General features: G+C 51.7%; 4 protein-coding genes across 4 annotated transcripts; all 4 read right to left on the bottom strand.

Moving 5' to 3' along the window:
• Positions 1-6,196: 6,196 nt before the first annotated feature.
• Positions 6,197-8,459, bottom strand: NEUTE1DRAFT_72299 (uncharacterized protein; the record flags this gene model as incomplete). The annotated part of the gene is made up of 6 exons (XM_009857894.1): positions 6,197-6,867; positions 6,929-7,017; positions 7,088-7,233; positions 7,310-7,371; positions 7,434-7,688; positions 7,768-8,459. The coding sequence occupies 6 exons, from the start codon at positions 8,362-8,364 to the stop codon at positions 6,217-6,219; spliced, it is 1,800 nt and encodes a 599-aa protein (XP_009856196.1).
• Positions 8,460-9,504: 1,045 nt separating this feature from the next.
• Positions 9,505-12,349, bottom strand: NEUTE1DRAFT_133193 (uncharacterized protein; the record flags this gene model as incomplete). Its single annotated transcript, XM_009857895.1, has 4 exons — positions 9,505-10,752; positions 10,835-11,580; positions 11,659-12,096; positions 12,200-12,349. 4 exons carry the CDS (start codon positions 12,347-12,349, stop codon positions 9,654-9,656), a joined length of 2,433 nt encoding a protein of 810 aa, XP_009856197.1.
• Positions 12,350-13,250: 901 nt separating this feature from the next.
• On the bottom strand, positions 13,251-14,708 carry NEUTE1DRAFT_72302 (uncharacterized protein; the record flags this gene model as incomplete). The annotated part of the gene is made up of 1 exon (XM_009857896.1): positions 13,251-14,708. The coding sequence occupies one exon, from the start codon at positions 14,661-14,663 to the stop codon at positions 13,473-13,475; it is 1,191 nt and encodes a 396-aa protein (XP_009856198.1).
• Positions 14,709-16,391: 1,683 nt separating this feature from the next.
• Positions 16,392-18,277, bottom strand: NEUTE1DRAFT_142442 (uncharacterized protein; the record flags this gene model as incomplete). Its single annotated transcript, XM_009857897.1, has 4 exons — positions 16,392-16,997; positions 17,071-17,841; positions 17,907-18,148; positions 18,211-18,277. 4 exons carry the CDS (start codon positions 18,275-18,277, stop codon positions 16,392-16,394), a joined length of 1,686 nt encoding a protein of 561 aa, XP_009856199.1.
• Between the last annotated feature and the right edge of the window lie 1,155 nt (positions 18,278-19,432).

Genomic DNA, 19,432 nt, shown 5'->3' on the forward strand with positions numbered 1-19,432 from the left:
GGCCAGAGAGTCATGGCCGAAGAAGGAGGGCGGGACGAGGCATGGTCTATATAAGAGTCAAGAGGCGGAAGGTTGATAAAAAGTGATGGGCGTGTGGGCAAAGAAGTGGGATCCATCTGGGTGCAGCATCGCAGCATGTCGATACTATGTACCAGCAGAGTGGGGAGGAGCGACCCGAAGGTCCATCGAGTCCCATCTGACGCAGCCCGCGCAGGGTACGGATCGCAGGAACTTGTCCAAGTTAGTGCGCCCTTGGAACGACGGCAGGCACCCACAAGTCTGCCTCTGCACGCCGAAGGCGGACTTGCCTAGCGCACACTCAGCACTCCTCTTGTCTGTTTAGCTCTGTTACCTTATTCTGCTACCGCGATCAGGAACGGAGCAAGGATGTTTTTGGAGGATTCCCTCAATTGGGCCCGTGAAAACCATTACAGACAGACGGTGTCTGGAATCAATACCTAGGAGGTTCCTCCGAGTCGCGTGAGCTTGATGCGCATCTGTGAAGTCCATCTCTCTTACAGCCCACTTGTATACTATCGTCTACTAACCCGTCCGTGAGAGCGCCTTCAAAAACCAGTTCGTCCCAATTCGCGCCGTATACACTGGTCCGATTCCCATCGACCTGTCGGTAATACGCAGTACGTGGGATGGGGGTTCCATGCCAGACAAATGGGAATGCCCACGCCGCCCCAAACAGCTAGTGGGAGCCATAATGGCTGCCATGGCTGGCTTTACCAATCCGCGGCTGTCCCTCAATTTGTGGTGTGGGTTATCCCTGCTCTTCTCTTCCCACTCCCACTCTATTTGCATGGATGGGACAAAAAAATGTGGCGAGATGCCGTTCGCGAACCTAGGATGTCTTTGCTTGAGGTTGCCAATGCCTATGGACGCCAGAAAGGGGGTTGAGAACAGAAATGGGGGATGCCGGCTGTCGATTATACAGTCATGGCCAGCTGCCCGGAGAGGCTCAAAAGCAACCATCAGACGACACAGGTACCAACAACTTTAACTTCGGGCGGGACGGTATTTTGAGGCAAAGAATGGATACAGGCAAATGCGCACACAAGGTTTTGAACATGTGGAGGGCTTCAGCCCAGCTTCAGAGGTGGCTAAACTCTCTTCAGGCGTGGAGCGAATAGAAGATTGGCTGATTCACAAGGCGTTCCACATTCACTTACCTGAACAAATATGTCAAATACCATCAGGGTTGTTTTGTATTCCGTGCACGCGTGGGCAGAGAGGGTACAGCCTGTAAGTTTTGGGACATTGCATAGTGTACAGCCGTGGCGTGCTTAACGGACTTGCATTGTACACTACCTTATCTCTTCATGTTAGAACCGAACCGCCTTGCCTTGCATTCACTTTCAATGGCTTGATATGTACATTTGCATATCCGTCAACGCACGAATTTTTTTAGCTGATCAACAATCTTATTTCAAGCTCGCTACATGTGCTCCGAGGGTTGAAAAGATTGAGTGGCCCCGTGATTTTACCTTATCTTTCGGCCGTGATTTGCAGACAATCTGATACACAATCCACTGATAGGGAACTCGGGAGTTCGTTTGAAATCATAAAAGAACTTTGTTCCTGGCCAGGTAGAGCCTGCTTCCAAAAAGCTTACGGAATTGTCATCCCAACTCAGCCAATGATAATGCAGATGTAGTACAAGGGGACAAGGGCCCGACTCCGGGAATGTGCGGTGCTGTGCTACCAGCATGCCTCCGCCCTCCATGCTTTGCCGTTACCTAGGTCCGCTGTCCCGAACCCATTCTGGGGCGGCACATTGGGGAACATGAGCCTGTGAATTCAATGTCTCTTTTTTTGTGACTCTTTGACTTGTGGGCCGACTTGCGTTGTCTCGCGATTTACGTGCGGTTCGTCGTATGGGGATTGGGTTTCAAGAGGTACTGTACGTACTCATTTTGCAATTCACATAACCTTGAAACCCCAAACTACTCGATGTATACACAGTATACTCAAAGGTGCCCGATGAATGCAGGGACACTGTCAATTACAGTAGACAGCCAATGCCCGTCGATGTGATGGGACGCTCTCGCCCGACAACGGAGTGAACATCAGGCAGAGCAGTGGCCCATATGCTTTCCTGTGATCTTCACGCATCTCCAGTTCCAATGTGGCGTTATCTTGTCGATTCCAGGGCCTCCCAATTCCGGGCTGCCAAGAACCAAGACATTACACTAGACACAGCTGCACCGAACTCGTCAACCAACTTCACGATCTTTCAGTAGGACCTTGCGCGTACACGTGTGCTTGCTCCGCTTGCTTCCAGTTACATTCCGTGCATGCACTATTGGAAGCTCCTATAATTGGTGATATCACCAAGATCCCCCTGAGTTCTAACGGACCCAGATAGGTAGAGTTATATAGAAAAGGGCGTCGATGTCCTCCAAGAGGTTCGTATCTGGAGACAATTCTCCTCCTCATAGCCCTCTATGCTGGTGCCTCTGGGCTAAAGCATACGCGGCCGAATCGAGACAAAGCCAACTCACGTAAATGATCCCAAGTAGCACCTGAAGCCGAGTTTAGTATCGACCGAGACCCGAACGTCTACTCGTCTGACACGGTGGGTATGATGGAAAATATTGGGTGGCCTTGGTACCGAACGCAAACTCCGACCAGGCGCATTCCCCCACGCGCACAAGTTAACACCCCGCCAAACCGAACATCCATCGTTATAGACAACAGGGGTAGTTCTGGGTTCACTTGAACGCCAATTGGGTGCAATGGGATATAATACGACTTCCCCCAGCTTCCGTCGTGTGTTCCTGGGGTTTCTGTGGCGTCGATTTTGGTTTTCTTCCGTGGGAACGAGCGGCGTGCTGCACCCCAGATGACGGAACTTGCGAACAAAAGAAGGCACGACGTTGGGAGGTTTTCACAGGCCACCCCCCTCTTGGGTGGCCACGCCCATTCTGCATCCCTGTACTTGGGTCCAGAACTCGACAGCTCCATTACCGGGCAGCCCCTGCGCTCCTAGACTGCAGGGGTTGCAGGCCGCAGCCAAGTACGCCAAGAGATAGGTTATCAGGACTTGGGGACCAATGAGAAGCCCGAGTGTTGGACAAAGGTTTCTGTCAACGCTTCCAGGTTCGGACAGATTCGGCGACGGTCAGCCTCCTTCGGGCTCCGCCATTGCGGCAGGCCCCGCCTCCCTCTTCCGGTTTTACACGATGGCCGGATGCCTGTTCAATTTCACCAGCTCGGTTGCATGGTTTCAGTTTGACTTGGATCTCGAACCTCGACACTTTTTTCGATACCTCCATCTTCCGCGACACTGATACCCTCATCTCATCTCCAGCCGCAGCCGCAGCCGCTACACCTCTTTGCAGTTTGCAGTCCCCACGGCACGAGACCTCCTCCACGGCCTGGCGGCGATCCCTCCTATCCACTCGTCGTCCACATCTTTAGTCCACTTCGAGAAGGCAAAACCCCACAGGCTCTTTGGGTTAAAGAAGGAAAAAAAAAACCAAAAGAGAAAGAAAACTGCGTCGGCGATAGGCTCAATTCTGGGACGCCCGCACTTACGAGCGGAAAGCCGAGGCCAGTCATCAACAAAAAGGTGCGGCCGAGTCTCGACTCGCGGCATTCGGGCCGCTGTAAGCCGCCTGGATCGGTGGTGACTGAAAGGAAACTGGGGTGCAGGTCCAGGGGCATCGAAACCTAATTTTTTTCACCAGGGTGGGGGGGGCGGTCCTCATATTGCCATTGTGAGTCCGGGTGAGTATTCGACATCTTTTTGACCGATCGAAATCCCCATTTTAGCGTCAACAAAGGTTCAGCCAATTGTCAAATCGGAATAGTGCTACCTAGCAATTCCCTTATCAGCTACCCTGTAGTTTACGTCAAGGTTCCTTGCAGGGAAATGGGGGTCTGAAAACAGGTCCCAGTAAGCGTCCAGTGAGGTTTTCGAGGGTGCGGCAGTCTTTTCTGCACGCGACCTTCGTATGGGGGTCGGGCGCAAAAAAGACTGGTAGAAGGCCTAAAATAGCTGTTTTCGATAAAAAGTCTAAAGAGAGCTTTAGAACTTTTGGTTCGAACAGGGAAAAAGAGGCTATATCAGACCAAAAATAAAGTGCATTTTAGCCAAATATCAACTTTGAGACATGGTTGTTAACAACACCATTCTAACCTTGAGTATTGGCCGTTATCATTTGACTAAAATTACAAGAAAAATCCAATAATTCGATTTATTTTCTTTTGGTGTTGACGATAAAGAAGTTGAGTTTTTGAGATAACGAACATCCAAAACTGTCTAAAAAGGCAAAAACCCCTGTTTGAAGTCATAGGCTTTTTACCTTCCAACCCCCATACGAAGGTCGCGAAGTCAACAGTCTTTCCCGGGTCTGTTTTCAGACCCCCATTTCCCTGCAAGGTTGAGCTTGCAGGTCCCTATAAAAGTGCGCCAATAGATGTACATGTGCCAATTTGGCCAGCGAGTTAGTATGCAAATAGGTAGTAATCATACAAATGCCTATACTGTAAATTCCTTATTACGGATGGCTAGCTGTAGGCATTTTAGGGATGTTATGGATTTTCAGTTGCATGATGCACTTTCAGGGGAAATGACTGCAGTGACTACTAGTCGCTCCGATTTTTTTTTGATTTTTTTTCTTGGTGGGGAGACGCCAAAATGGATACCCAATTTCATCGGTCAAACAGGTAGATAGGTGATGCACAAGAGAGGAAACACGGCACATGATGCCTATTATTGTCAACGCCGCCGATGACGTTGACTAACGACTGTCAAAACCACTGCCGAGACCCCATCGGCTGCCAATCTTGCCCGCCGAGCTACTTGAAGTAGTGTACAGTACCGCACCCGCGTCCGCGGCCGGGACTGGGAGTCAAAGTTGCATCAGTCATCTTGGCAGCCCAAAAAGCAAAGTTGCCAAGAAGCATTGAGTGAAAAGTCCACTTCGATGGCTCTCTGATGTAAGGACCCTCGTTAATGAAAGTCGACGTCAGCCTTATCTGCAAAGGCAGCTGAGAAATTCAGAAGGTAGTAAGGTACGTAGCGTACACATTTACCGGCAATGGAAGATGCGAATTCTACTATGTAGTGGTGTAGGTACCTCTAGACTCCAAACTTCCCATAAGGAAGGGCGGGATGAGGTACCTCGTGAAAGTACTACCTCCGAGGACTAGACCACAACAGGGACCAGACATGTTCCAAACCACCGAAATGGGGGCCGCCGAGCTTCAATCACAAAATAAACCGACGAGCCTCACCAAGTGCAAAAGGAGACCATGCAACGGCTCCAACTGAAGTCGGGGAAAGCGCCCACTTATTATCAGTAGTGTAGTTGAACAATGGCGGTGATGCCTTGTTCTTGTGTAGCACATACCGGAATCCTGAGAACACACACCGAAAACATCACAAGACAGGTGTTGTGAGCCTCCACATTTACATCTACACTAGTGAGCACCTAGTCTAGCACGACCATGGACCGTGACGCTACTCCTTAGTTCCAAGAAAAGACAAGGAGCGAGATGCCACCGCAATTTGATGACGACTTTGTTAGTTAGAGACGGTCGGTAATGTACCGGAGTCTAGGTAGGCTCTCTTCCAACATATCAGTTACGACGATGTCAATAATTGACACTCTTACCCCTATTTGAATGTAGAATAGACAGACCGGCATGTGTCACACACCTACCGACGTAGAGTCTATATTACAAGTTATTGTCAGCAAAGATACGTGAAGATTGAAGCAATGATTTTCTCTTTTTATTTAGAACCAAAAAAAACACCAGAAGAAAACAAAAAAAAACATCGGAAACTATGTTCACTTTCAGGGACGGCCATGTTACTGGAAGCGCATTCTGGGTGCAGACGGAACGTATGATGTAGATGCTTCCGCAAATGCATCGAGGTATATGGCTGTCTTGGACCATCAGAACCAAGCTCGTCAAGATTTGAACATGAATTCATCAAGCTTTGGCATCGAAATATTGTTGCGAACAAAAGCTTCGAGTTGGCAGCAGAAAGACCTAGTAAGCTTTTGGCCCTTTCGCCAGATACAAATGACCTCATCTCGATTTTTCTTCTCTTCACGTCACTCATTTCTCCTCCAGCCTGTCCGCTCATCATCATTACTCGTGAAAGTCCACCACCTATCCCAAACAGGCGTGCTTCCAAAAAACCGTACTTTTACGAATTTCTCATAGGACCCCCCCCCCCACCTACAAACTCCCCTACGGACTCCCACCATCAGCAAAGCACACCTCCTTGTACCTCGCCAGCCCGGGCATCTTCTCCTGCACCTTCAAAAATGTCTCAAACTCACACCACCCATCCACCCTTTCCGCATCACACTCCGGATGGCTCCACCCCAACGGGACCGTCCGTTGATTTAGCACAAAATGGACATACTTCGTCTCCTCTCCCTCATCCTCATAGCCCGACCGATCAGCCTTCAACGGCTTTGGCGTCTTGATAATCTCGATATCGAGTCTCGCGCCAAAGGGCGTCATGTGCGACACCGTGAAGTTGTGTTCGCCCGGGTATTTATCGGCGGGAAGGTCCTCTTCGAACTGGGTTAATCCAAAAGCCGCAAGGATGGAGACAATGTTGGTGTCATGTGAGAAGTCGAGATACAGAGACTGGTTGAGCGGAAAGGTGACGGTATTGTTGTCGAGGGTCACGTTGACTTGGGTCTCGGAGTAGGGGATGGTGTGGTTTTGGAGGCGGGCGAGGACTTCCTGCTGAAAACCGATGCCGATGGCGCGGCCGGTCTCGGAGCCGAAGGCGTTGTTGCCGTAGAATTGGAGGTCGTGGGAGTAGCCAAAGCCGATCCATTCTTCATAGGTGAAAAGGGAGCAGAAGCGGCTGTAGCCGCTTGCGACCTACAGAAAATGTGAGTTTGATATGAAACAAGTGGTAGGAGCGAGGTGGCGCTTGACTTACTGTGTCGTAGGCGCATAAGGTCTGGGCGGCATAAGTGTCATCGAGCGTCCAGTTATAACCCGTAACGAGCTTGGAGAAACGCTCAGTTGCTGGAGTTGATGAAGTTAGCTGTGTGCAACTGATTTCACTCAGGCCATTTATCATCCAGAATCCGCGTACCATTCTGCAAGTAGTGGCCGACCCAGATATCGCGGGCCGCAGAGCCAAGGCCGTCTTCCCTTTCGTTGGGGCAGTTCATATAGCCTGCCAAGGAGTTGTTGAGATTGGAGCCTTCGATGATGACTTCGAGGGTGACGTTGTTGGGCCTTTACAAGATCAATATCCAAATTCAACCGTTCGTAATATCACATGGGGGTGGGGCGTGGAGGGGAAAGAACTTACCATTCCAGGCCGAACATACCAGCCAAGAAGTTCTCCGCAGATCTCAGCATGCGGTCTTGGGTCTATGTTTCTCTAGTTAGCACCCAACTCCAAAACTGATCTTTACGGACAGCCAGCTGCATACCGTCGTACGAGCGATAATCTTGGTGTTGGGGTCATAGAGCGACGAATACATGTAAGCGTGCAGGACACCAGAGTCGAACAGTTCCTGGCGACCTCTGGGGACGAGAATCTCAGTGCCCATCTGATACTTCCAGTTGTTCAGGAACTCGAGTTCGCCCGTAGCGTTGAACTTGCCAGTCGCATTGGCAAGACGGGCACCGAAAGACTCCACGTTAGAGCCTCCAGTGGGATAGCGAGAGCCATGACGAGAGACCATCTAAAGCACGACAAAAATGGTCAGCATTGATCGCGGTACTCCTAGTGCCGCATTACTCTCTAGATCTCAGTGCGCCTACCTGAAGCCAAATAATCTCGGCACCATCAGGCAGCGGCCACTCGTCCACGCCAAACCCTGTCGAGGGCGTATAAGGCGTCAGAAATCCCATCATGCCGAAAATGCTCAGATTGCCTGGGTGCCAGCCCTGAATCGGCACCTGTGTCTGCAGCGGCGCATTAGGTACGTAGGTAGCAGCATGGTCAAAGGTTCTGGTCTGGGCCATGAAAGGCGCTTTGCCTGTGGCCGTCTTTCCAATCCAGGGGCCTGGGCTGGTGTTGAAGTAATCGGGTACCGTGGATGTGGGCTTGCATGGGCAGTCCTCCTCGCCCGAAGATCTCTGATCATCTCGGGCTTGAAGCGGTGTCGGGCTGGCGAGCTCAGATGGACGCGGCTTGATACCGAACAGGGTGCCGTTGCACGCAAGTATGTTGAACGCGAAGAGGACGGCGAGCGAGACGGCGCCAGAAGCCAGGAGGATAGACAGTTTGCGCTTCAGACGCTGCCCAGGACTGGGTTGCGTGTCATGAGCAAGAAGCGGGCGTAACACCAGCTCTTCCTTCTCAGCTAGGCCAACGGGACTGTAGCCTGGCGCTTGAGGATTGATGGGCGAACGCATCTTGACGGTTGTCTATGCGCCCCTTGGTGGTTCGAACTGCGGACGACCGAGGATTGTTGAATCATGGTTTACGCGGCGAAGGAGGGTCAGCATTTTGAATGGCATGGCTGGAAACAAGATCCTGGCTTGTTTGACGGAAAATATGCCCGGAAAATGTACGGTGGTGACGTGTACAGGAAGTTGACCGGCTACGTAGTACCCGACCACGAGGGGACGGCATATAGTCGCACCGTGACCATGTTACCTCAGCTAGTCGCTTAGCGGTACACTAGAGGATTGCAGTAAACAAAGGGAAGGTGGTGAGGTCCGATGATAGGCGATACGACGGCAATTGGGATGACGGTGGAGGAGGTTGGTCTGTTGAAGTGAAATGGGACGATCGGGGACAAATTCGTGCCGACGGAGCTGCAGAGGTGGAATTAAGGTTGAGCTTGCCGGCAGGCGGTTGCCAAGCGCTAACTATAAACGGGAAGTAGTGTTACATACCCTACGGTCGCGAGCCAATCGTATCACACATACGCCAACCCCGCACCGGGCCTGGACGATCACGGTCCTGCAAAGTGCCGAATCGCCGGATTGCCAGCCATCTTCATAGTACCTACCGTTGGACACTGGCTTCCACGTTTGTAAGATGGTTGGACCAAGAGCCTCGCATGAGCCTCAAAAAAGGTTGGGGCACCAGGAGACGGCGCTTTCCCCAGAGATGATCTCATACATGATTTGGAAAAAAAAAAAAAAAAAAAAAATCCAATAGACTAACAGTCGGAATTGTACGCTACGTTGTTTTTAGAGAGTAAAAGAAGTTGAGCAATCCAACACAACATCGGTTCGTTTGTTAGTCTGGTTCTTTGGCGATGGGTTGAACAGGGTAGAGCAGTGAGGTCCTATTAGCCTCAATCACGCTCTTCGTTTGAAGCAACGGACAGTGACCAGGGCGTAATACGCTACAGAAGCCTCTTTATGCCCCCCTCTCCGTCTTCTTCAAGATCCCTGAAACTGCAAGATACCAGTCTATGGCACCCATCCGTTGGGAGCCCGAAAGCCTCCCCGCTTTCAGTCAAAACGGGTGCTTTTTGTACCAGACCAACAGACAAAGCCAGGGCTGGATTGTAGAGGCTCACAATATCAATATCTTTTAGGCTATAGATAGAATATATTGTCGCTTTGTGACATGCAACAACTTTGTGTGAGCATATCCACCCCTGCACCCACGCTTGAACTTCATAGACGCTTTGCAATGCGCAACCGCTCTTATTATCAGTTTTGAAGGTTTCTACACCCGCTTCTCTTCAGACAACGAGTAGGTCTTCGTCGTCCTTTGTTTTCATAATGATATATGTTAAAATCGTATGGTCCAGATAATGTAGTACCAGCCTCCATTTCTTCAACGCCGGTTCTTGGCCTTCATCGCCCTCTTTGTGCAACGAGATACCGTCCGTTTTTGGGTCAGGCATAGGGGAAATGGCAATGCCATGGAGAGTACACCACGGGCGCATCCGTTTGTCCTCTTCTGACCGACGCGGCAAAACCATTTCCACGCGGAATCCACGGCGTACTGGTGCACCGTAGAAAAGCTTTGCCGTCTTTGTCAGACGCACTAAGGCAACACGGCCACAGAGTGATCCGAGGACTACGAGGCTGAGCTCTGGTACGTGGAGGAGCATACCGATTCGCTGCGAATAGTCTCGGTGGAGGTCATATGGTGACTGATGCCGGTTAAGGTGGTTGTGATACGGAAGAACTTGCCTGCAAAGCACAGGTGTGCCCTGGGGATCCATATGTATCAAGCAGACATCTGTCGAAGAGGTCAAGAGTATGGACATATTCTTCGTCGCATAGCGCGAAAAGAAATCGCATTTACTGAACGGGACCGCAGGGGTGCGCCAGCGCGAATATCGTTCGCGTCTTAGGCTTGATGAGTCTGGAACATGCGCAAATCTCGGTACGATGAACTGAGCCATATGGATGCCGTCGTGGGTATCATCCAGGTACGCCCGAGGAGCCTGACGAGGCCTGGGATGTTCACCGCTCAAGATTATGGACCGCCGGTCGGTAAGCCCAAAATCAACGTTGGTCCATGGCCTAGCCGCATCCAAAATCTCCGTCTCTTCCTCCGCCCCGCTTTCTTCGTCCAAGTCTTCCTCAATAAGGAACCCAGCGATTCTTTCCGGGCCGATGAATGAAGAATTATGGGGCGCGGGAATGAGATATGAGAGAGGATTTGCCAGATCCCTCACATAGGAAAGGCTATTGGTTGTGTCCAGCCATAATTGCGCACTACGCAATGTTCCACCTGAAAACTCCGAAGGCGGAAGACCTAAGCACTCGTGTAAGGATGCTGTTTGCTTGAAAGATCTATCAGGCAAAACCATGACGCCCCAACCGATACTGAGATCCTTGAAGTCAGTCAAAACAATTCATCTGACGAGGACAAGAACAAGGAACCATGGGAACGTAAATGCATACTCACTGTGACGGCGTAACGTAGTTCATCTTGGACGTCTCATGCATGATATCAACTGGAGGATATCCCAGTCGCCATATGTCAAGGAACCATGTCCGCTGCTTTATATCTTGAGCGACCACGTACTCCGCACAACCTTGCTCGTCATCACAGAAAGATATGTTCGGAATGTTGCTTCCACGGGAATCGAGAGGTAGGATGATCTTCCACGTCCTAGTTCGAGTCCGGACGTCTCTCTCCAGGCCAAGAGCTGTCTGGCCGGGCCAGATCTGGGGAGATGGATCTAAATAAGATGTAAGATCATCTTTCGGTTTATGATGTCGATGCTGGCGGAGCGCAAAAGCAAACACCGTGACTTCAGCCCTGTTGGAGCTGACAGCCAGTAGACGTGATTCTTGATGGATCGCAATTCCCCAAGCAGACTCGCCCACATTTTCATGAAAAAATTCTCTGGGTATCAATGAGCGGGGAGGAGGTCTGCCATTCGCTTCCCTTTGTCGACTCGCTGATACAATGTAGTGGGCAATTGTGTGCGTGTAGTAGGCTCCGACATCGCCGTCATCAAAGGCAAAAAAGAGAACTTCCAGGTGGCCCAAATTACCGATCATAAGGTGGTTGATCTGGTGGCCGAACGACTGATCGATAGCTGGTCTGACGGGCCAGTCAGTCTTCAGTTTTTTAGGTTTCAGTACCAAGCAGGGCCGGGGAAGAAAGTTCGGGCCCTTCCGGGGGATGAACACGTGTATCTTATTCTGATAAGATGCAAAATAAAGCTGCGTCTCCTGTCAGCGAGCGCATTCAAACTATCACCAAGCAGCCGATATACGCACGTTGTATTTTTGTGACAGAGCAGTCAAATTCAACCGCAACCTCTGAGCTCGTGGAAACCTCTGCCGCCTCTGCTCCCACCCCATTTCCTCCTGTTGCTGAAGCTGCTGGAGCTGGTTTTGCTGTTGCGGCAATTGTAACTGGGGCAAGAGATCATCAGCTACCCCCGGCGCCTGCAGCCATGTCGGTATTTGTGGTAGTAGTGTTGGAGGCATGGTAGCCGCAGACTGGGAAAGTGGTGCCGCTGCAAATGGCCCCCAGGTAGCGACCATATCAGGAGTCACCCCTATAGCCCAGTCGTGTTCATTGAGTTCGATACTATCAATCTCATCAGATAATTCATCATCCGTGTTGTCGTCAGAGACGTCGTCATCTATATCGAAACTATGCCACGGCTCGTAAACAAAGCTTTTGATCTCTGGGCCGACGTCTGCACCGAACTGTCCAATGTCTGAAATTAGCACAGAGATGGCAAAACCTCGAAGAAAGTCCCGGCGCCCGTGCCGTTACGCAAGAGTCTCAGGAGGGTTGTTCACAGCTTACTCTGCTTTCTGCGGTCTGGACATGACAAAAGCGACTGACGCTGAGGAAGTCTATCCCAGAACGAAAGGCGTCGTCGGCCTCGCTATCGTCTTCGCTCATGTCCGAGCTAAAATATGGCCGTGGAGTGTCAATATGCGTATACGGCTCCATCATGGGCCAATGTCAAAGCTGATGCTTCTGATGTGTGGCGGATCCATTAAGCATCAACAGTTCGTGTTGATGATGAGGAAGAAATTGATAGGAGAGGTGGTAAATGGCTGTCTTTGACTGAATGAAAATAGAATTTGAGAGGGCGATGATATTCGGCAGGAAAGCACATGGCAGCCACGTTGTAAGGGCTTCAGTTGTAGAGGCCGGCACGGACTGAGGTGGACATCGCGTAGCCCGCAAGGCAAAATAAAAAGCACTCGGGCGATAGATAGTGGAGGCACACTCAAAAGGGTAATCAAGCCGTTGAGGTTCGATGCAGGAGAAGGGGGGGGGGGGGAATCTACCAAGAGCTTCGTTGCTGCAATTTGGATGTCCGAAGCTGGAATCGCAGCTTGATTGTGCAGACTCCAAGTCTTTATACCTTCCTGGCTAAGCGCACAGCGCACCTTCCCAAAAGCAAGAGCCTGAGCTAAATGAGTGCGGATTGTCGTCACCGGTGTGGGTGAAGATGTCGGGTGCAGTGAGGGACGGGACGGAAGATGAAAACGTGATTTGGCAAAGGGATCAGTGGAGAGTCGGGTACGAAGCGCGCTAACAGCGGGAGGCTCCTACACAAGGCACAAAGACGTACCTCTGGTGCAACCTGCATGCCTGTTTCAGTGAGCTGTATGCTAGCGGGCACTCCCTGTATGGTTTGCTGGATAGGTACCTGTGTAGGTGGGCAAAGCGGGGTTGGCCTGCCTGTAGTCCTGCGATCCTCCAGGCTCCCGTCTTACGCCGCATCTCACGGCCCAGACACCGACAACCCGGGACCTGTCCTCCGGCGCTCTCGTGACAGCCAGGAAAACATAATAGTAGGTAGTCTTCGGAACGAGGCAGTAAATTTACAAAACATATGGCCCAAAAGTAACTGCAAATATATTCGCTTTTCCCGGTCGGCTATATTGCATCTTTTACGCTTCCCCCCTAACGCCATGATAAATACTCCCAAATCATATCAGCAAACCCGTCAACTAGTTCTAACCGAGTGAGCCCGGCAAACTACCTTCGGAAAGCTGGCTCGCACATCCGAGCAGATACCATATCCTAGAAATGCTATCACGCCAAAAGACACCAGCATCACTCACTGTCTCATAAGCTCCGTCATGTCCTTCATACGATAATCCAGCACCGGCGTAACCCAATCATCCTCAACGAGCGAGTATGACTCTTTCTCGTTGTCCTTTGGCTTGCGCGGGTTAATGGCCCAGTATCCAAAGTCGGCGTCGATCGCCTTAAGATATCTCAGGAGATTCTGCCAGTAGTTCGCATCACCGATGCCAGGACGGTCGGGCGCGCCAAACTCTCCAATCCAAACAGGCGCCAGATTTTCTTCCACCAGGTATCCCCAATTCTGACGCATGGCCTTCACGAAGGATGCATATGTGCGCTTCGAATACCGCCCTCCCATGCTTCCCCAACCGCTCCATGAATAGACATGTGCCGAATACACCAGTCTGTTTGCTACGTCAAGCTCGACCGGCCGACGTCTCACGCCCGTCAAGTCGTTACCGGACTCGGTCCCACCCACAATGATCAGCCAGTCCGGGTTTATCCTCAGCAAGGCGTTGCCTGCTCGTTCTGCCGCCGCAGCCCATCTCTCCCACGGCATGGTGCCCCAAAGCCCGCGCACCTCATTGCGCAAGTCGGCCCCAATCACCAGCGGATTGTCGACGAAGCGGGTCATCACCGTCACCCAGTGGTCAATCCACTCCGCCTCCGTCTGTCGTACCCGGCACAGCGAGCCAGGGAGGAAATCGTTTGCCCAGCCGGCATCGCACGGGTCAGCGCCGCAGCACCACGTCGCCGTGGTGATGTGATTGTTGACGATAACGGCTAACCCGGCGTCCGTCAAGGCGGTTACCGTCGCTTCAAACACATCCAGGGCGCGCTTGCCCACGAGATCCTGATTCGCCGCCAACAGGCGCAGCGGGACTTCCGGGTTCGAAATGACCATTTCGTCGCTGTACGGCATGCGCACGCTGTTAAAGCCAAGCGAACGGATCGTGCTGGCGATGACGTCGCGGTGTTGCACGTCAAGCCCACCCGGAATAAAAAGCTCGTCGCTGGCGCCGTACCAGTTGACTGACGAGAGCTTGAAGCGCTTGCCATTTTGGTCCACGATGTCCCGCCCTTTGGTTCGTAATGGAAGCTTATATCCGGCCGAGGACAGGAAGGTCTCGTTGGATGGCGGGGGGAGTGGTCTTTTGCTGAAGGCGAGGGAGCTGTCGTCAGGTTTCCAGGGCTTGCTTAAGGCCGCTTCGGCTTTCCACATGTAGTGGAGGAAGAAGCCCAGCAGCAGAGCTAAAATCAGGAGAATCATGCGACCAGCTTTTGTGTTTGGTGGAAGTGATATAAGTCGGCGCCGGCGGGCGCAAGAGATGGGACTGGTGAGAGCGGTGTAAGTGGATGAGGTTTGGTTGGAGAGTGGAAGCACAAGGCGGCGACCGCGGTGCCAGCCATCGGTACCAATACCGGTGCCATCATTTCCGGGTTCGGGTTCGGGTTGTTTCGGCATCATCTGATCAGTTTGCTATCTCTGCCGCAGATTTGGATTTGAGCCGACAAACGTTGGGTCCCTGGCCATGTTTGCCTCCTATCCGTAGACCAAACGAAGGGCTAAGCCGATAGTTATGGAAATCGTACATCCAACTGATATAGCGAAGGACAGTCTCATCCGGTTTCTTTTTCTGACAAAAGTGTCCGACTATGGGCGATGCTGACAAGACAAGGTATGGAAAACTTGTTAATGAATACTGCCAAGTGAATATCAACACGCTTGATTGGCCCAAACAAACGAACGGCACCAAACCGGCATTAATCCACTAAATTCGGACACAACTGAAAGCCCGGGCGAAGAGCTGAACAGATTCAGATTCACTCTGCGTCGCAGTCATCCAAACCTCCGGATTCCGGATGAACCGGAGACGAAGCAAGCCAATCCCGGCTTAGGGCGTCTGTGACCGGACATTCCTTCCTCTACTCATGCCCTCCTTCCCCCTTTGTCGAAGTTGCCAAGGGAGATCATCGAGTTTGCGGCATGTAGAAAGCATCATGGAACTCCTCTTCATCCGGACGCAACTGAAGGGGCGGGTGACTCGCGCGACCAACTTCCAGGTTGGGAACTATGCATACGATGGGAATGAACGAGTTGGTAGGTGTATATCTGACCGCTGTCTTCCGAATCCATCACTCAACGGCATCTTCGGACTTTGGGGTTTTCCGTTTGTCAAGTACACTACATACACTAAGGTAGTGTAAGTCAACTCGCCTTACACATCCCAACCATACCTCTACCGGAATCCCTTCCGGTGTCCGGCCCGCCGATGACCCGCTGACCCAACCACTTCCGGGGACTCCGCACGTCCCGTTCCGTCTTCGTTCTTCCCATCTTCCGCCGAAGTTTATCTTGCTCTACCGGGAAAATTTGTCTTGGCCCATGGAGAGTCTCAATGTGAGCATTGATTACCGGGACTAGCTTTCAATGCTTTTATCGATATATCCTCAAATTCATGCATGGCTTCTCAACCAGCATTTGGTAAGCTTCGGAATACAGGACGTTGGTATGACAGGAGAAAAAGGTCGAACTAGATCAATGCGCTTCGTCTGCTGTCATCAAGACGGTGACGAAGTTATATCACCCGTACCGGGAGTTCCATCCACGCAAATGAGCTTGCCATTGGTCCATTACCGGACTTTGTTGCATGCAAGCATGCAGGACGTAAGCTCTGAAAGATTACCTCGCCGTCTTTGCACGACCCTGGCGTCGTGGCGAAATCCGAGGGTTCTTGGGCCATTGAGAGCTGATATGAGGACCAAAGTATTATGCATGTCCATAGGGATGAGATGAAAAGCTCACGTGGTTGGGGATAGAAGGTACGTAAACATGCGTGTGGGTATGGATTGGTGGAGTTATTTTACTTTCGTCAAAATTCATTTCAGGGAAATATTAATCTTTTTCCTTCCCTCAACTTTGCGTATTATACACCTGTCATCATTCATCTCATATCCTGTTCATTCCCATAGGTTGTTGACCATACGCTCCTTGTACCTGCCCATACGGGCTTTCCTCCGGCAGCGGAGAAGCTCTAGCGTATGTATCTCTTGCGTCCCATGTTACCGTTGGTGGCGGTGACCGTGGTGGGCGAGGGCTCGAAAAAGACCTTGTTGGCACGTGGTAGCGTGCTGTGCTGCCGAAGTAATCGGGGGTTCGGCGACCTGAGCGGTTGCCGGAGTCGTGGTAGTTGCGAGGCCCCGGCGAAGTTGTGCCCTCACCAGGGGCATTATTCCTGGACAGCGAAGGGCTTCGGTAGCCGCCGTCGCCGCCGCTGCCATTGATGGGCGACCTCATGCTGTACGTGTTGTACGCGCTGTACGTGGGCGAAATCGGAGTCACTACGGAGGGTGTTACTGAGTCGTCCATTTTTTTCCCGGAGTTTTCCCGGGACAGCATCTCGTACGAACGTGTGTCTTTCTTGAGATCGTCCATCCGTGCGTCGACGGAGACGAATTCTCGCTTGTTCCGCTGAGGAACCGTCATTAGGAGGTCGCGCCATCCCGTCACCATCGACCATCGACCGAGGAGGAGCAAAAGCCACAAGCCGTTTATCTAGCACATAGTTTATCAGGTTAGAACGTTATGTAATTGTTTGGTAATAAAACATGGTGGTTGGAAGCTTTACCGAGAGAAGCAGTAGAACTGCGCCAACAGTGGGCATGTCGACCACCAGTGGACCGGCCTTGTCCAAGCACTTGTGCTTGTCACCAGCCATCATCGCAAGGCACGCAACCCATTCCAGGGCAGTGCTCGGGTCTCTCCTAACGGCCTCCACCGTGTTGTCCTGGAAAACAAAGACGACTGAGAAAAGGACGACGTCGGTAACGATAATCAGAACAATCGCAATCCCCCTCCATTGAAGCTGGATGACTCGGCGTACACGTCTGTATGCCTGTTTGGGCGTCATGGTTCGGATGCTGTTGGTGTAGGAAGGCAAGTTCGAGTTTTCGGTGGAGGCGCTGTTGTCGGCAAGCGATGCAAGGTAGACCTTGATGCAATAACCAAACGTCGCAAACTGAATGAAGATGGTGAGTCCGGCAAAGATCAGCAAAGGGACCCAAAGGTCAGCCAAGCTGTTCTCGTGGTTGATATGACACGTCGACCCAAAGCGGAAAGAAACGCCACTAAAAACAAGGGCCATGATGATGCCGATAATGGGAATTCCCCAGCCGGTAGCTTGGGAGAACCACATAAAGTTACGTCCGACAACAACCTGCCAACAGATTTGCAGATGCAATGATAGGGAGCGCAAAAACACCCACATCACTCCTCCCCAACCTCCAAAGATCAAGAATGCGCCAGATACTGCGCAAGGTGAGTTGGTTTGCATCGAATTGGGCGTGATCGCATCGTAGCATTCATCTGGCTGAGCGGCAAGAGGTATCACGAAACCGAGCTGTAAAGCATGTCAACGCTTCGAAATTCCACTTGGCAGCAGGGAATAAGCGGCCAAGTACTTACATTCATAAACAAAACTGCCGTGGTCAAGCACAGACTCAAGTAATGTCTGTGAGTCTTTTCGACGGGCAGAATGATCCAGGACAATAGAAGAAAGACACAACAGGCAGTGCCAGCAACTGCGACCCATTGTGCCACCTCTCCCAGGGTATTGAATTCGTCGGGATAGGCCCAATCGGTCATGGGGCAAGGCAGGCAGCACCTAAGCCCTTTGCCTACCTCCTGACATAACCTTCCATCCACAACTGGTCGTATGTTAGTTAGCAGCAACGCTCGTGATGACGAGGTTTCGGTTCCGGTAACTTACACCCCCCATCGTTAAAAAGCGCCTCGCTCAGAAAGGGCGCAGGACAAGGGTTCGTCGCGTTGGCCATCGTGTAGTCTTTCGAAGCTGCGTCTTTGAACTTTACTGTAGAACGACTTGTGAACCCTCCTGGCTCTGGGGATCGGCCGCTACCCGCTGATGTGCTTCAGCTCCCTCCAAGAAAAGGCCGCGCTCTGGTACTGACCAGATACGTCGGCTTTGAGGTCTCAATAGTCGACGCGTGACCCAGACAATCGCTAACAAAAGGCGCACGAAGTTAAAGTTGTCGTCGTCGTCGTCGTCGTGGCGTAGGAAAGAAGTATTAGTCGTCAAATCAAGACCCTAGGCCCAGATGGAATAGGGTGGAGACAATGGCAAATGATAGGTTGATAGAAAGGAGTGTTCGGGGACGTGGTCTACCCGCAAAGCTAAATCGAATACTTGACACAGGGTATGGTGGGTATAGAAGGAAATACAATACACTGAAAAGATGATATCACTCGACTGCAAGATAGGGAGTGTATCAGCATGAGCGATCAAGCACTCATGATGTGCCAAAGAGGGAACGGGGAGAAAGGGACCAAAAAAAGAACTTCCGGAAAACGAGCACCATGTGGAGGGCAGCGGGTGGTGGCACCCATATGTACAGGCAACTGGGCCGAGATGGTGTGCCCTTTCTTTTCTGTTTTGCCTTTCGGCCCTCCTTGGGGTTTCTGAGGTAGTGTTGTATGTGGTCCTCTCTTCTGTAGAACACCACCAAGCCCGCACGCCCTGCTCAGTAAGGCAAGACAGAAAGCTTTCTGGGCTTTGTGACCAGAATCGGAGTGGAGCGGAAAACATGGAAACGGGGGGCCTTCATCTTTGGGAACTGAGCCAATTGGTACGGCCATGCCCATTCAGCGTGCAGTGTTGTACCATGCGGTTGCATCCAGTCTCTTTCGTTGGCGATCTTAACCAACCATGGCGAAGCATTGAGGACCACTGTTACCAAGAGTGCTAAGTGCTGCGGGGACATGTCCCAGATTGCACGCCGCCTGAGGTAGTATCAGCATGGAAAGCGAGGGCTGATGGCAGTCCAAGCGCATTCGGGACCATCTGATTCGGGGTCCCTTGGTTCGCTTGTGATCCCGTAAGAAGGCAATGTTTCCTATGGATGGGACCAGGCCCAGGCCCCCAGGAGGCCGGGTCCAGTCACAGTGGGGACCGACCGGGGGTGCAACGACGG

This window comes from Neurospora tetrasperma, assembly GCF_000213175.1.
Source record: "Neurospora tetrasperma FGSC 2508 unplaced genomic scaffold NEUTE1scaffold_81, whole genome shotgun sequence".
NCBI classification, from domain to species: Eukaryota; Fungi; Ascomycota; class Sordariomycetes; order Sordariales; family Sordariaceae; genus Neurospora; species Neurospora tetrasperma.